This window comes from Stegostoma tigrinum, chromosome 2, assembly GCF_030684315.1.
Source record: "Stegostoma tigrinum isolate sSteTig4 chromosome 2, sSteTig4.hap1, whole genome shotgun sequence".
NCBI lineage: Eukaryota > Metazoa > Chordata > Chondrichthyes > Orectolobiformes > Stegostomatidae > Stegostoma > Stegostoma tigrinum.
In genome coordinates, this window is record NC_081355.1 from 105,713,322 (window position 1) to 105,730,988 (window position 17,667).

The 17,667-nt window shown below is 43.7% G+C and overlaps 1 protein-coding gene across 1 annotated transcript in view; it reads left to right on the forward strand.

The window, feature by feature from the left end:
* Positions 1–17,667, forward strand: part of kcnh8 (potassium voltage-gated channel, subfamily H (eag-related), member 8) — a 381,437-nt gene that overhangs the window by 249,655 nt on the left and 114,115 nt on the right. The window contains exons 8-9 of the mRNA XM_048548228.2: positions 6,408–6,605; positions 15,933–16,132. Of these exons, the coding sequence (XP_048404185.1) occupies positions 6,408–6,605; positions 15,933–16,132 (398 nt within the window). The remainder of the gene's footprint in view (positions 1–6,407; positions 6,606–15,932; positions 16,133–17,667) is intronic.

The window sequence follows — 17,667 nt, forward strand, 5'->3', positions numbered from 1 at the left end:
CCCTTTTCCACATTAATGGCTGGTTGGCTGTCAGGGTCTGTGGTGAATTTTGTAAGCCCATTCATTCTTCTGAACAGGGTATTGGTGACCTCCTAGATGAATCTTTGAGCGGTGGCATGTAAGATGTCCCCAGTGGAACCATGGAAGGAATTGTTGACTTAGAAATGCACTTCTGCAGCAACTTTTAAAGCTGGTGCTATTGGATTGCCTCTCAATCCACAAGAGCTTAGCATTTCCTAATATAGCTGTAGGTAAATAACAGAAAGCATTGACTTCCTCTCGACAGGAGTCTTCAACATTCCTTCAGTGACATTTGCACGAGTTAGCCGATATGTCATACATTCCATTATGTGCCAGCGCTCAGCTTCTCACTGACCCTTGCTCGTCAAAATCCTGAACTCTCTGACCCTACCCTGGTGCTCATTGTTGCATTCTGACCAATACTGTATCTGGCCTTTAGGGAAGTAATCTGCCATCCTTACCTGGTCTGGCCTACATGTGCCTCCAGACCCACAGCAATGTGGTTGACTCTTAACTGTGCTCCAGGCAATTAGGGATGGGCAATAAATGCTGCTTCGTCAACAACGCCCCGCCCCATGAATGAATAAAAAGAAACTCTCTCCAGATGTGCCAGAATTTGTAAGAGAGTTGGGTTCACTTTGGCCATTTCCTTTGCCTGAGTGGTCATAAGGCAATCAAAGATCTGGTCACCAGTTTCTCTGGCCTTTCTCCTGACTGAGGACTTTTGACCTTTCAGGAGCCACATACTTTGCAACAGCCACATCCTGATTTCCACACACTCTACCATAGACATCAAAATCTGTATTCCAGTTATGTTTTCATGTTATTGCAATTATGCCCCTGGACACTCCAATATTATGTCTAGAACTTGAAGTCAACTCCCTTGTATCCTCCCTCAGACATTTTTGATCTTTGCTCATCATAGATTCCCTGCCGCGCAGAAAGAGACCAATCAGTGCAGTGAGTCTGCATCAACCCTCCGAACAGCATCCTACCCAGACCCCAACTCAGCAACAAACACCCCCCCACCACCACTACCACTATCCACAGAAACTCACATTTAGCATGGCCGATTCACCCAACCTGCACATCTTTGGACTGTATGAGGAAACCACAGCACTCAGCAGAACACCACACAAACACAGGGAGAGCATGTATACTCCATATGAGCAGTTACCTAATGCTGATATTGAACCTGGTGCCCTGGCACTGTGAGGCAGCAATGCTAACCACTATGCTACCCCTTAACCCGTATTTCATCACCCTTGCTTTGACCTTCTTTGACTATTGGAGCATCCATCATTACCCTTACGCAGCATTCACTCAACAAGATGGTGAGTGAATGTTGAGTAAGGGTGACAATGGATGCAGCTCCCATCGCCATTGATTTGTCTCTAAACAATGGACTTCTCCTCCCTGCTTGCACCTTTCTCTTCATAGAATCCCAACAGTATGGGGTCAAGCCATTCAGCCCACCAAGTCCACGCTGGCCCTCCAAAGAGCATCCCACACATGCATTTCCAAACCTATAGACAATATGGGCAATTTAGCATAGCCTGCCCACCTAGCCTGCACATCTTTGGAAGTGGGAGGAAACTAGAGCACCCAGAGGAAACCCGCAGACACAGGAAAAATGTCCAAACTCCACAGACAGTCATCCAAGGCTGGAATTGAACCTGGGTCCCTGGTGCTGTGAGGCAGCAGTGCTAACTGCTAAGCTACTGTGCCATCCTGCAACCTTAGATATCCCTTAATTGTGCTTGACCAGCCATTCCTAGATATTGACTATCCCGGTATAGTTCTCTTTCTCACATAAGCCTTCCCCACAAGTTCAGATGACCGTTCCTCACTTTGTCTCCCCATCAACCTGTCACACACCCCTTGATCTACTACTGACCAATGCCATTGCATCAATGCCATGTATTCAATCACGCAATGAAACCTCCAATAAAAGAAAAACAGCCCATCCTAGAGAGACAACCTTATCTGTGACATACCACACTGAACCAGTCATGAATCTGAAGGAACATGTTCCTCCTTTGCAGACTTAACAGCAAATCACCATTTAATCTGGTGAAATAGTGTTTTACTGACATTAAATGATAATGCATTAGAAATAGGTTCCCATCATTTGCCACCAGGAATCTCAATCCACCTTCAATCCCCCACAACATTAATTGCCGATTTCAATCCGTCATCTGGAAGTTGGCATTTAGCCCCCAGTGCTGTTTAGTTTACTGCCCAACACATTTCGTGTTCCTAGGAGATTCTAGCGACAGACTGCCCATTATCCAGATCTGTTGCATCAGGTCAGTCTCAGTTTTAAATTTCAGCTTTAGATGGTTGCTGCTTGATTTCAGATTTATCTCCTCTGCATCACCAGCACTATATTAAGCCCTTTAAAAGATGTACCTACCTTCTCACACATTTGCTGTTTGAACATATTTGAGGCTTTTGGGCATAGCTCCTGTATCAGTGAGTGCTGCCCTCTTTTAAGAAGTGTATCTATTCCGGCCACTTTGACCTCCACTGTGTCGCACATCCAGCTGAAACAGACTTGGCTTCAAGTGAATCCCTGCTGTTCTTCCCCCTGGTTCAGCTGGGCCCTACTTTGTTCAAGTTGAATAATGCTCCTGCAGATGCTCCCTCATTGGCTCTAACTCTCACTCTGGACCACTCTGCGTCTAATAAAAGGCATTTGTTATGTTCAGCAACAGCTGACCAGAGCAGCTGCAAGTGGAGTTATACAAAAAGGAGGAGATTACCAGAGGGCTGTTGAATAGAACAACATGGGACTCCACCAGGCTGTGAAGGGCTTGAGGTGGCAGTGGAGCTATTGAGACAAATCTTCTGAGGAGTATCGATGACAGTAAGACTACAAATCTGCTTCTTTTTACTGACCCAGCCTGGGAGCTCTGTGTCTCTGATCTGATCGTCTGATTCAAGTCTCTCAAGAAATGCAGAGTATCTGCTTAGAAAACTTTTGGTGCAGTGCAAGATCAGAGCTGAATGCCAAACCGTTTTATAGCAGTAACCACCATATCCCAGGATTTAAATGTTCAGAGGCACTTTGCCAAGGAGAGAGATATGTGTATAAGGTGAGTGGGGTGAGGGAATAATGTGGCATTGTGAGGGGTAAGGCAGCAGGTGAGAAAGAGGTAAGGTGGCAGCTGGATAAGGGCAAGGGAGGAGGTCCAGTAAGTGTTTTGGGGGAAGAATTGGGTGTTGGTAGGGGGTGGAGTTGGTCAGTTTATCAGGGGGAGTTTACATGGGCTTTAGGTGGATGTGGTTCAATATGTGATTGTTGGGTCAATATGAGTGGCTGGAGCTCAGCTTTACTGTTAGGCAGAAGGTGAAGCAGGTTTAAGTGTCTCTGACTTTTCGTGAAAAACTGTTAAGATTGGTAAACTGGAAGAGTCTGAAGTCTCTGACTCTAACTCAGAACTGCGGAGTGTCTTTGGAGGGTTCTGTGTAATTGTCCATTGAAAGTTTCACCTTTCTGGGAAATCATTGCGTAGCCAGTGCCTTGGGATTTCTGACAGACCCTGACTCGCATCTTTCAGAGTATGTCAGGTACCTGGCTATCTGAGACTGGAAGATCTGAGTCATTACGTTGAATTGCAGCTGTATTTTCAGTTTGGTTTGGTATAGAGAAATACTAACTCTTCCAAAAAATTTGCAACTCCAGGATTAACATGTTTTTAAGGTGACAATTGTATGCATTTCTCCCTCATTCTTTCCCATCTCTTGTCTCTGTCCTGTCCCCATGCTAGCTTCCCTCTTCCTCCTCTTTTCCTGTGAATTTTTTCCATCTTGTCTCCCTGCCTTGTCTCTTACTCTGTCCCCTTCCAATTCTGATCAATTTTGTACACCCCTGTTCTCAGCCACTGATGTGGTTCACCGAGGTCCACTGTGCTCTAACCTTTCTGTCAACAAAGTGACCTTCCCAGTTACAGTGTCAGTCTCCTTACAAACAAAAGGTTTTCTTTGGACACTTACTCTGTCTATGGTGTCTGTGGGATCCAATTCACTGCAATATTTTTCCATTATAATTCCCTTTGTTTATACTAAAAATGTAATGTGCCTATGTAAATTTATCAACTTATTAGAGCCTTTCCACAGTTATTTCATCAACGTTTGGTGATTGGAAAATTCTATGTCATTTGTCATACTGCATTTGCTGGGCTTCCAATATGAGGGGCTAGGTTTTAGCCTGGTGGTTTATAAGTTGGGTGAGTCCAGCTGCATTTTTCTGGGTCATCTTGCAGCCATTGCTGTTAATTTGGCCTGAAGCAAGACTTCCATGCCCATTGGCAGATGAAGGCCTGCCTCCAAGAGCGGTGGGGCAAAAATGTGGGGGTGCCAATGTTGGACTGGGCTGGATAAAGTCAGAAGTCATATGACACCAGGTTATAGTCAAACAGATTTATTCAGAATCACACAAGCTTTTGGAGCGCAGCCCCTTTGTCAGGTGCAGTGAGAGAGCAGGGCACACTGACACAGAGTTTATAAGCAGAGAGATCAAGGGCAGAGACTTCAGAAGATCATACAACTGGTGTGAGTGGAGTGTCCGATAATAAGTCTCTGCAGGTGACCAAAAGTGATAGACAACGCATAAAGTATTTCTAATGTCAATGTCAGTGCTGTGCTGTCATGACAATCAGGCAGAGCCATAGGAATATATAAAAGGTGATATCTCAGGTCAGACACTAAATCATAGGTGTGAGGCTTTGTTCAGAATCTGTCTCAGAGTTTTAATTCAAAATCAGACTTGTTTTATTCTGAAAGCTGGAATTTATAAGATGCCACATTGACTGATTGTGACTACGAATAGTGTATTTTTTCAAGAAAATAGAATATATCTGCAAATAAACAAACATCATGGATGAAATTATTCATCCCATAGGTGTGTGTGTGTGTGTGTGTGTGTGTGTGTGTGTGTGTGTGAGAGAGAGAGAGAGAGAGAGAGAGACACAGACAGACAGAGAGAGAGAGAGAGAGAGACAGAGACAGAGAGAGTAATAAGTAATTCCAAACTGTTTCCTCCCAGTGGGGGTACACATCAGCAATCAAGGTCATTCAGCCTGCAACCTTAAGGTAAGCACCCTGCAAGGCAGACTTTAAGATACACAACAGTGCAGAATCACCAAGCGGAGACTGGTAGCCAAGTTCTGTACCCATGAAGACAGCATCAACCATGGTCTTGGGTTCATGTTGCACTACAGGTGACCCCAGCACACTCTTCTGTATCTGTAAAATCTTCCTTACTCTTCCATTTTGACAGCACCACCTTGATAAATTGTTATGATCTCATTACCTTAATTAGTTTGTACGGTTTTGAATTACTTATTATACACTCCCTCACACACTCTCACTCACACACATACTCACACTCACCAAACAGTCTCTCACACACATGCTGTATCTCACACACACACACACACACACACACACACACACACACACACACACACACACACACACACTTTGTACTCACTTTCAGTCAGTGTGGCATCTTAAAAATGCCAACCTTCGGACTAAAACCAACTTGGTACCAGGTCAAAACTCTGAGACTGATTCTGAACAAAGCTCCACAACTACAATTCCGTGTCTGACTGGAAATATCACCTTTTGTATATTCCTACGGCTCTGCCTGATTATCATGACAGCACAGCACTGACATTGACGTTATAAAAACTTCACACGCTGTCTATCACTCTTGGTCACCTGTGGAGATTTATCCTCTGACGCTCCACTCACACCAGTTGTATGATCTTCTGAAGTCTCTGCCCTTGATCTCTCTGCTTATAAACTCTGTGTCAGTGTGCCCTGTTCTGTCACTGCACCTGACGAAGAGGCTGTCCTCCGAAAGCTTGTATGATTCCAAATAGACCTGTAGGACAATAGCCTTTTATAAGGAATCACACTGCAGCAGCATCATTGCCTCCGTGGCTGAAGCTGGGTCTCAGTGAATTAATACCCATCGGTTCCAGGGAGGGAAGAAAAATAAGACCGTGATCAGACAATTGCCATGCATACTGTGGAGTGGAATTGGGGCATGTCTTGAAGTCCTGAATAATGAATTAGGAGCAGGATTAGGCCAGTCTGCCCCTCAAACCTGCTCTGCCTTTCAGTAAAACCATGGCTAATCTGATTACAAACATTTCCACCTACCTGCAATAACTTTTCACCCCTACGCTTCAATGTTTACTCATGGGATATGGAGTACTAATGGATAAACGAGGATGAGATAATTTTGGATCAATAATGATCCAATTGAATCATTAAGGGATGAAAGAGGCTACTCCTAATTTTGTGTGGCTGCATCTTTAATAATTAAAGACGTGTTCTACTGGTAATTAGTCATTTTCAATCTGCGGTTATAGGATGGCTGCATGAATTGGGAAAGCGCCTTGAAACTCCATATTATGACAATAACACACTGGGAGGTCCTGGAATCAGAAGTGCCTACATTGCTGCTCTCTACTTCACACTCAGCAGCCTGACCAGTGTCGGATTCGGAAATGTTTCTGCAAATACTGAGGCAGAGAAGATCTTTTCCATCTGCACAATGCTGATCGGAGGTATGTTCATTTATATTTGTGTGTTATATACTGTTTCAACATAGCCTGTCTGCATAAGATTTATTAGGTTGGAAATTCAACTTGGGAGTTAGCATGCAGCAAGCTGTATTGCATTGGACACCTGCTGCACTCCATTAAAACATCTGGAGGTGGATATCCTGTGGGTCATCTTATGAGTGGCCAATGAAGAAGCTCAAAAAGTACATGTCCTGTTGAATCTCTCATCAGTCTCCTCACTGGTCTAGGTAAAATTTTATTTGCTTCATTGTGTACACCTTTGCCTCTTCGTATTCAGTTTCTCTGACAGATTTAAAATGATGAAGGCTTTTATTCAATGTTTGAGATTTTAAAGGCATCAAGGGGTACTCTCGGAAAACAGGAATATGGCATAGAGACAGAGGGCCAGCCATGATCAAATGGAATGGCAGAACAGGCTTGAAGGGCTGAGTGGCCTACTCTTGCTGCCTGTTTTCATGTTTACCTTATATCTATTCAAAGTGTTTTCTGTGTACTTATGAATTCTGTTGAAAAGAGTCATAATGCAATCTCCATTTCCGATCTCCATTTCAGTCAGTAACTTATTTATTATCAATGGTAGTGCTCAGTTACAGTCATAATTAATAATGGAGATATCAATATGTATTGATGAAACCAAAATGTTTCCGAGCTATTTAATCTTTTAGATTTCAAAATATGATATAATTAAAAATTTAAGCACGTGAATGTCATGCCTCCTCACCGAAATGACTTCAGTATGAAGTTCAGTGCTGATTGGCTCAATGCTCACAGGCACCTGGTTGACATGATGCATGGTTTAACAGCCTCTAATAGCCTCCAACAGCCTCTAATAGCCTCTAACAGCCTTTAATAGCCTCTAACAGCCTCTAACCATGATCCTACCCATCTCAAAGGAGAACTGTTGGAACTGCCTCAAGAAAATTTAGCTGTGAAGAAAAGCATGGTGTCATGACAATGGACCAGAACCTTAAAGTACTGTGGAAGTTTTTAATTTTTAATTTCAGAATTTTTTTTTATTTAAAGAAGAGACCATAAGACCATAAGACATAGGAGTGGAAGTAAGGCCATTTGGCCCAACAAGTCCACTCCACCATTTAAATCATGGCTGATGGGCATTTCAACTCCACTTTTCCTGCACTCTCCCTGTAGCCCTTGATTCCTTCTGAGATCAAGGATTTGTCGATCTCTGCCTTGAAGGCATCCAACGTCCCGGCCTCCACTGCACTCTGTAGCAATGAATTCCACAAGCCCACCACTCCCTGGCTGAAGAAATGTCGTCTCATTTCCATTTTAAATTTACCCCATCTAATTTTAAGGCCGTGCCCACAGGTCCTAGTCTCCCCACCTAATTGAAACAAATTCCCAGCGTCCACCCCTTCTAAGCCATTGAGGACTACTCCAGACAAACAAACTAGTTTTCAGATGTAAATTTCAGTGCTGCCTGACAAATAACTATGTGGGACCCATGGAATGTCAGGGAAACTTCAGACAGCGAGAAATGTAACAAGAAGAGAATTAGAATTCGGTTTCTTGTAATATGTACTGAAGTTACAGAAGAGCAGGAGTACAGTGAAGATTGTACAATGCCGCCAACACACAGCCAGCTTTGGTACGAAGTATCTAGGTACAAAGAATAGAGAAAATAAAGAAAAACGTTACACTACATTACAGATGTGCACAGTATAAGTACAAATTAAAATAAAATAAGAAATAAAGATAAAAAGTTGGACATTACAGCCTTTCTATAAGGGTTTCCATGTGGTCTGACCGGGCTCCACCAGTTCCCAACTAGTAGCCATCTTAGCTCCAGGCCCTCAGGCTGCTCCTGCTGTGGGCCTGCTGGCCATCACTCAGGGCCACTGGCAGATGAGGAAAAAGACAGAGAGAAAAGAAAAAAGGAAGAGAAAGAAAAGAAACAGATGGAGCGGACAAGCTCCAGCTGCAGCATCCTACTCTGCCGCTATCTTGGGTCTAATGCGGATGTTGACTGTTAAGAAACCTGTTACTTGCAAATATTTATTGTATTTTGTCTTTTCAGGATTTTTTTTTCAAAAAGGCTTAAAGTTTGACTGCAACTCTGGCCTGTGTGTGCTTGTGAATTGAGGGCCATGTGTAAGGTTCGTGTCCTCATGTGCTATGCTAGTCACAGTTGAAGAACCGCCAACTCCTCACCTTTGCACTGCAGCAAAAACAATTCTTTTGCTCTGAGTGCTAGAAGCTAAGTGGCTTAGCCAAGCCAATTGATAGGAACTATACTGTTAATTCAAGAAAACCTGGCCAAATTGGCTCCTTTTAACATAAAGCCAGTCAGTTTGGGAGAAAGGCAGCCACTGGGAAAGGCTTCTTTGCAAAGCCACCTTGATGAATAAAGGAGAAGAGCCAGTTGATCCTTCCTCTCCTGGGAGCTTAATGGTTTTGTACGTTCGTCTAGAACTGGAATAACTTGAGGAACTCCACCACAGGATCTGGTTGCAATAAGAGGTCGTGAGACAAAAAGAATGGAAAGAGGGATACCAGGTTTTATGATGTGGCACTGCAGGCATTAACAACGGGACTATGAAAAGAAAAGAAGCCATCCATATAGGAGACCCTGAAGTGTGCACCCTGAATGGAAATGGGAGCTGCTCACGTTCCTGGAGTCTAGTGTCCGCTGTCCAATCAACATCGTCCCTGCTCCCCCAGCCCCCATCATCTCTGGCTCCATCAATAGAATATAGAACATTACTACGCAGTACAGGCACTTTGGCCCTCGATGTCTCATTTCACCCCCCTGTTTGTCAACATCTCCTACCTCCTGGCTCTGTCAACATCTCCTACCCCCCTCAACGCACCCCTCCAACACCCCCTCCCCCCACTGCCAACGGCTCAGTCAACATCTCCTCCACCACCCCAACTCTGTCAATATTTCCCCCTCATTGGCTCTGACAACATCTCTTGCTATTCTGTGTATCATAGTCTAATTCAGATAATCCACCTCACCTTCACGTATATACCAGTGTTTCCAGTCTCTCGCCATCACTCAGTGCTTCTACGTAGCTCCAGCTATTCAGCTACGGCAGGCACATGACTGAACAAATTGCAACACCCTCACAGAAATCTGCCCTATTTTTAAGGCACTGTGATCCATAACCACAGGGAGCAGTAGAAAGCTGATGAAGGATAGACAGGCCTGCTTTGACTGAGCCCTTTGGAGAGGATGGCTGTACTGAGCCCATTGCATCTGATGTTGCTGATGCTATGAAGATAGATATGTTTCTGCCTTTGCCACTTTTCAATGTACACCTCACCCTCTTCTGGCTTTTTAACATTAGATGCTTGCAGCAGATGTCAGACAATAGATTGCTTGGCTTTTGCATCCAACCATTATTCCCTCATTCCAAGCCTCCTGCTTTGTACTTCTGCTTTCAGAGAGCTATGAGTTGCTTCTACCACGCCAGACGGTGCATCCTCTTCATGAAGGGTGAGAGGAACAACAGACATATGCTGGAAAAGCATCATCATTATATCTGACCCTTGCAGCCACCAGATACTGGCACTAAGAGAATGTTAGATGGTAATATGGAGTCAGGAGCAGCACACAGGCACAAGGAGACCAGGCCAGAGAAAAAGGCGAGTTCATGTGCCAGCCCACCAGCGGGCAAAGTCAAGCTGTTCTGCTGCTGAAGACACAGATGAGATGTGGAGGCTTGCAGGAAAAACACTCCTGGGCAAATACTCAAAAATACTGATTGCATTGGCAGGTCTGTTAGAGAGTCTCTTGCCACTATCAAGGAACATGCTGGTGCCTGGCTCCAGCTTTGTGTTGACAATTTGCAGCATGGAAGCCAACTCCATGTGAATGCTTGCTTTCCTGCCGTGATAGACCATCTGACAGCCAATGTCTCAGCCTCTGTTGAAGCAAAGGCAGAATCCAGTCAACATCTCGGAGCCCCTGCAGTTGACTCTGAACCCGCCCAGGCTTCAGACGCCCGTGCAGACATCAACCAGTTTGAAGCTGGGCACTAAGGGGCCAGAGCTGTTTGTGATAATCCTACGGCACTATTCCTCAGCCCCTTCCTGAGAAATTCCATAGGTTCCCAACAACCATATTGCAGCCACTGAGTAAGAGCACCAGGCCAGGGTGAGGCACCCACAACACAGGCAGCAAGGGAATCACAGTTCAGTCTGTGTATTATTATAAATTTATTGGATATAATTAGATAAAGTCATTGTGGGGTGCTTTTTTATTAATTAGCTTACTTTCAAGAAAATTGAGTCAAGAGGATGGTCTGATGCAGCAAATGATTTGAAAGATGGGGAATTGTCGAACATCTGTGACACATCTATGACACTTCAGGAGAATTGCATTCCAAGTGTTCAGTCATGGACAGCCCATTCAGAGCAGAGGGATGATAGTTCTTCCTCCCTTCCTCTGGAGGTGGGCTCTGCTCGAAAGGGCAGGGTTACGGAAGATGCAGCAATCTATCACAACCTTGGAGATGAGTTCAGATGATTGTAAGGGGTGTAGGTAGGGGATTGGAAGAGCTGACGTATTTCCCTCGAGATACTGTAACACTTCCTTCAGCATTCCCACAGTTTGCTCCACAAGATTCCTGGCTTCTACATGGTTCGAATTATAGGACAAGTCTAGAAAATGTGTCCTTCATTTCCCAGCAGCTAACCTGCAGTCCTTTATAGCTGGCCAAAGATGGTGGGTATGGCTGACATGCAGGATGAATAGGCCATGGCTGCTCCCAACATAGCAAGCATTCAGCCAGAGGACCTTCTGAGCACTGGTCAGTCATCAGCTGAATGGCAATGAATAGTAGCCTTTGTGTTGAGACCATGTGTAGGCCCCACAGAACCACATGTGTGCACTCACTGGTTTGCTGTACCACTGTAATCCCCACATTCTCCCAAATCCATGTACTCCCTCATTCTTCTCTTTGGCCAGTAAGGGGGCATACAATCTCCTTTCCTTTTACACAGGCAACTGTTGTCTTCCTGATGCCACGATGGGGTCATGTTGGCTGCTTCTTCCTCCAAAGATAATTGGCATGACAACCACTGGCAATGCCACCCTTGCCTAATTGTGAAGATGCAGAGTGAGTTGTGGGACGTGACCCATTTCATTACCTGCCTGGGTGAAATGTAAGTGTCTCAGACACTGCCTTGCGTGAGGTGGGGTCAGAGATGCACTCTGAATGGAGCATCTTGCCCTGCTGCCATCTTGCTGGAATATATGTTTGAATATGTGTTGATATAATTTTGAATGACTGGCAGCAAGCTACTCCCAGCCATACACATCAACACTATCTCACTTCAAGTGGAGATTCAGAATGCCATTACAGAGCAGTCAATCTAGAATTTAGGTGGTGCAAAAATAATACATGGCACAAGAAAATGTTTGTCAGCCATCTGTGTACAATTTCCAGTCCATTGTATTTAATTTGGCAGGAGTTTTACCTAAATCTTTGTGCAGATTGCATGGACAGACCTCTCATTGAATCCAGAAAATGTGGTGGAGGCATTTTGTAACAATTTCACTAGCACAGTCAAGTATAGCAGAAACCCAGTCCAGGTCTCAATGCAGTACAGAAATGCAAAGATGACAACTGCTTTGTACAGCTGGACTTATACAGAGGTTTTTATTGTCCAAAAACACTCACTGCTATTGTTTATAGAAAGCTGAGCTAGCATAACTGAACTCAAAAGGTACAGTAATTAACTGTTCACTAGAAAAAATGAGGGGTGATCTTATAGAGGTTTATTTGAGATGCATAGATAGGGTGAATAGCCAAGGTCTTTTTCCTGGAGTGGGGGAGTCCAAAACTAGAGGACATAGGTTTTAAGATGAGAGGAGGAAGATTTAAAAGGGACCTGAGCAATTTTTTTTAAGGCAGAAGGTGGTGTATGTCTGGAAGATGCCAGAGAAAGTGGTGGAGGCATCTGGATGGATATATGAATAGGAAGGGCTTATAGGGATATAAGCCAAATGCTGGCAAATGGGATTAGGTCATATTGAGAGAGATAATGGGAACTGCAGATGCTGGAGAATTCCAGGATAATAAAATGTGAGGCTGGATGAACACAGCAGGCCAAGCAGCATCTCAGGAGCACAAAAGCTGACGTTTCGGGCCTAGACCCTTCATCAGAGAGGGGGATGGGGAGAGGGAACTGGAATAAATAGGGAGAGAGGGGGAGGCGGACCGAAGATGGAGAGTAAAGAAGATAGGTGGAGAGAGTGTAGGTGGGGAGGTAGGGAGGGGATAGGTCGGTCCAGGGAAGACGGACAGGTCAAGGAGGTGGGATGAGGTTAGTAGGTAGCTGGGGGTGCGGCTTGGGGTGGGAGGAAGGGATGGGTGAGAGGAAGAACCGGTTAGGGAGGCAGAGACAGGTTGGACCAAGGTTGGACACTGTCTCCACCTAGCTTCTTTACTCTCCATCTTCGGTCCGCCTCCCCCTCTCTCCCTATTTATTCCAGTTCCCTCTCCCCATCCCCCTCTCTGATGAAGGGTCTAGGCCCGAAACGTCAGCTTTTGTGCTCCTGAGATGCTGCTTGGCCTGCTGTGTTCATCCAGCCTCACATTTTATTATCCTTAGGTCATATTGAGATACCTGGTCAGTACAGACAAGTTTGACTGAAGGATCTATTTCTGTGCAGTATGACACTATAACACTATAAATAACTAAACATGGAAGTTCGATGGCTTGCCATTTGTATAATGTTGGCGAGGGCCCTCACATAGTGGAACTTATAGAAGTGGGTATACAGGAGAGAGCACATTAACTGGACTTGTGAGATCCAAGATGGAAAATTGTGCATCAAAATGTTAGAGACTGGGATGAGAGAGAGATGACTGGTGGTGGTTTAATCTGAGGGGCACCATTTCTCAGGTGACCAGAGGATTGGAGAAGGAGAGTCCTTCATGATAACTCAGCCAGTTCAGGAATTGAACCTCCGCTGCTGTCATCACGCTGTATCTCAAATCAGCCTTCCAGCCAACTGAGCAACAGAACCTATTTGACATCATGATCCACCTAAGCTGCAAGCTTCCAGTGTGCACAGAGTACACCTGTGCTATCTTACTTTAAGTGTCAAGGCACACAACATGGACCATATGGGAAGCAGATAAAAGGGTTATGGTAATTTTTCATGTTTGGGTCTTGAGTAGCACTGACACCCACAAGCAACACATCATAATCTAATTTGTGGCTAGTAAAATATATACCTATTGTTAATGGTGAACTGAGGTGAATGAAATCTGTCACATGAATACAGGCCAGGGACTAAAATGAATTTAGTTGCAAGTAAAATTCAGTTCTATACTCAATGTTCATCTGGTTTTGGTTAGCATACGTTAATCTCCTATGACAAGGTGCTTTAACACTATATAACAAAGCATATTTATTACTGGACTGTGCTATCTCCTTGCTCCCCATACCCAGTAATTCATTATGTCATATGTTTTGTTATGCTACTTTTTTCTCAATGCCTTTAGTTATTCTTTCTATTTGTGTTTCTATTGCTCCTGTTTTATGTCTGATACTTAATTTGCTTCTTGGCTTTACCTTCGTTTTAATATCACTTTCTGTATGTTTTACAATCTTTCCTATTCTGTTCTTTTGTGGGGGCTGCCAACAGAGATAAATCTGAGAATAATATTCTGTTGCACGTCTGTGGAGTGAGGGCCCTCACTCAGATCCTCTGGATTATTATCTCAAGAACATCTTCTTTTTCCAATTCTCTGATCTGTTCCCTGGTCAATGCTGCTATCTATCTCCCTTTTTCCTTTCTCTATTTTTTTCTGAGCACTTTATATCCTTGGATATCTAGCTTCAAATACTCAGCATTTTTAACCTCATTTCTGTTATGGCCACTACATCTTGCTCCCACATGTCTGTCTGTGCTTTTAACTCACCAAGCTTATTCATCTTGTTTGGCCCAATTTTTCAATGTCTTGCTCATTTTCCAGCTTCATCTGCTTCTACGTAATGTAGAGCTACTTTCTCCTCCAGCACTATCAACCACTCTCATCCGTTATGACCCTTATTTATGTTCTTGCTTCGATATGCTGGTACTCATCCCCCATGTACACATTCAAGGGGCACTGAAGGTCTGGGATTGGAGAAGCTTGATCTGGGGAAATAAGGGGTTGGCTGCAAAATTGATATTGTGCCATAAAGAACTGTTCCCCTGGTTATGGTTTGAGGAACAATATAATTACATGGTTAGCAGACTTATGCATGGTCTAAACACAGCCAAAGTTCTTTTCTAATGATTTGATTGATCTGTCGTAATTAAATTAAGAGCATTGCAATAACTTTGAAAGCTGGCTACAAATTATACAGCTCTGTAGATTCAATATGTTAATGTTATTGTTACACATTAACAACACAGTTACACTTGTCATGAGAGTATTTTCTGTTCATATTTTCGATTTTACCAGGTTGTAAAATACTCATAAAATAATTATTTTGAGAAAATAAGAGACTTTTTGCTGAATTCTCTTACTAAATGTTTGCAAGTTGAGTATACATCTTACGGTGGCTCAGTGGTTAGCACTGCTGCCTCAGAGCATCAGGGACCCGTGTTCGATTCCAGCCTCGGTTGACTGTGTGGAGTTTGCACATTCTCCTCATGTCTGCGTGGATTTCCTCCAGATGCTCCAGTTTCCTCCCACAGTCCAAAGATGTGTAGGCTAGGTGGATTGGCCATGCTAAGTTGCCTGTAGTGTTCTTCAGCCAGAGAGTGGTGGGCTTGTGGAATTCATTGCATGGAGTGCAGTGGAGGCCGGGACGTTAGATGCCTTCAAGGCAGAGATCGACAAATTCTTGATTTCACAAGGAATCAAGGGCTTCAGGGAGGTGGAGTTGAAATGCCCATCAGCCATGATTTAAATGGTGGAGTAGACTTGATGGGCCGAATGGCCTTACTTCCACTCCTATGTCTTATGGTCTTATGGTCTTCAGGGATGTATTGATTAGGTGGGTTATAGGTAAATGGGTTTGGATGGGTGCTCTGAGGATTGGTGTGGACTTGTTGGGCCGAAGGGTCTGATACCACACTGTAGGGATTCTATGATGATGATGAGCCCTCGTAAGAACTTCTAGCTAGCAGCTGGAAGGTAACTCTGAAAAACTTCCCATTCATAATTGGGCAGGGTTCAGTTTATTGGGATTGCAAGATCAGCAATACCAAGAACTGTTTTGCTTTTGGCAAGTAACCCGCTCATCCATACACATTGGTGCTTTACAATCCTATAAACTGACCTATTTTACTAACATTGTTGTATGACCTATTAACTACTTGCTTTTCTTTCTTCTCAGCATTGATGCATGCATTGGTATTTGGGAATGTAACTGCAATCATTCAGCGCATGTACTCCAGATGGTCTCTGTATCACCACAGAATCAAAGATCTAAAAGATTTCATTCGAGTCCATCATCTGCCAAAGCAGCTCAAACAGCGAATGCTTGAGTACTTCCAGACAACGTGGTCGGTCAACAATGGGATTGACGCTAATGAGGTAATTTCTCTCATTATTTGATTCTGCTACAATGAAATACTTTCACATATTGTTGAAAGTCAGTTTGAATGTTGAAAGCTATGACTATTTTAACCATAACTACCTTTCATACTGTGTGATTGATTCCTGATTTTGCTTCTGCTCTGTCCCATTGGATTATCTGATAGCTCAGCTGTAGACAGGCATCAGAAAATTTTGCATTTGAGCACTGATAGAGTTCATTCATGGAGATACTATTGAGGATGATCCAGAGGGGAAGCAAAAGGCTGCAGAGCCCACCAACATGAATTTCCATGGCAGTTCATACAAATCACTTCATTACTGTATCCCTTGTCTCTTTACATAAACAAAGGCCAGTGCTATACCTCGTGTACCATCTTCCATGGGTTATCTCTCTCTTCCCCCGACTTTGAAAAGAAATTCTCATTTTCTCTTCACTTAAGCTATGGTGTTCATCTAAGAGACTGTTCCTTATTATGAGACTGAGCATGGCATGTCAACAATTTCGCCACCGGTTTTGACACAGAGGAATAATTTGGCTTCGACTACATGGCAATGGGTATTGCAGGAATTGACCTTCATATCTGAATTTCCAATGTACATCAGCAGCAGGTGACGTTTCATGCCAGGAGTGTTAGGTTGTAACATTTACCGGGAGTCTCTAAGAGGCCAAGGAGTGGCATTCTAGTCTTACAAGGAAGATTTTGGATGCTTGATTTATAGAAATATAAGGAGCATTAATCGAGACACTTGATCTCATTCTGTGTTTACAGACTGCCTAGAATTTCACAAAACTCTGGTCCTGTTGGTGAAGCACAAAACAGATGCTGAATGTGTAATATGATTGTGATCAATGTTGCCTCAAGCCTCAGAGAAAGCTACAGTATGGTCTTTTGAAAAATGTATGTTTTGCGGCTGATAAATGTTAAAGCGAATTTTAGGCTTTGAATATTTATGCATAGCCTCTTTCATCTGTTCACATTGGATCTGTGCACATGATGCTCACTTATTCTGCATAATTAAGATGATTGCTCAGAACAACAATGTAATAGAGGGTTATGGAGTGGTATCACTTTCACTGGAAATCCAATGGTGATATTGGACTGTAGTTCTGTCTCCTGTTCTGGGATCATGAGGTTATACATTTCTTTTGATAGATTTCCTTTTCAAGTCTATCCCCCAAGACAGAGCGCTGCTATAAGATTATGGTGCCTAAATAGTAGGTAGTACATGCAGTGCATTGGATATAAGTGCATTCACATTGTGTGTACTTGATGTCCATTCACCGTGTTTGCTTCCATCTCCTGATCATTTTGCTGTTTCTTTGATGCAGCATTCAAAGTTGTATTCACGTTCTTGAATAGGATATGTTAAGGTCCCATCTGATGTTTTACTGGAGAAGTCAGAGGCCAGTCAGGAACCAGGTTTTATAAATCATACCTAGCTGAACTCGTCCTCACACTCAACAACTTCTCTTTTGACTCCTCCCACTTCCTACAGACTAAGGGGGTGGCCATGGGCACCCGCATGGGCCC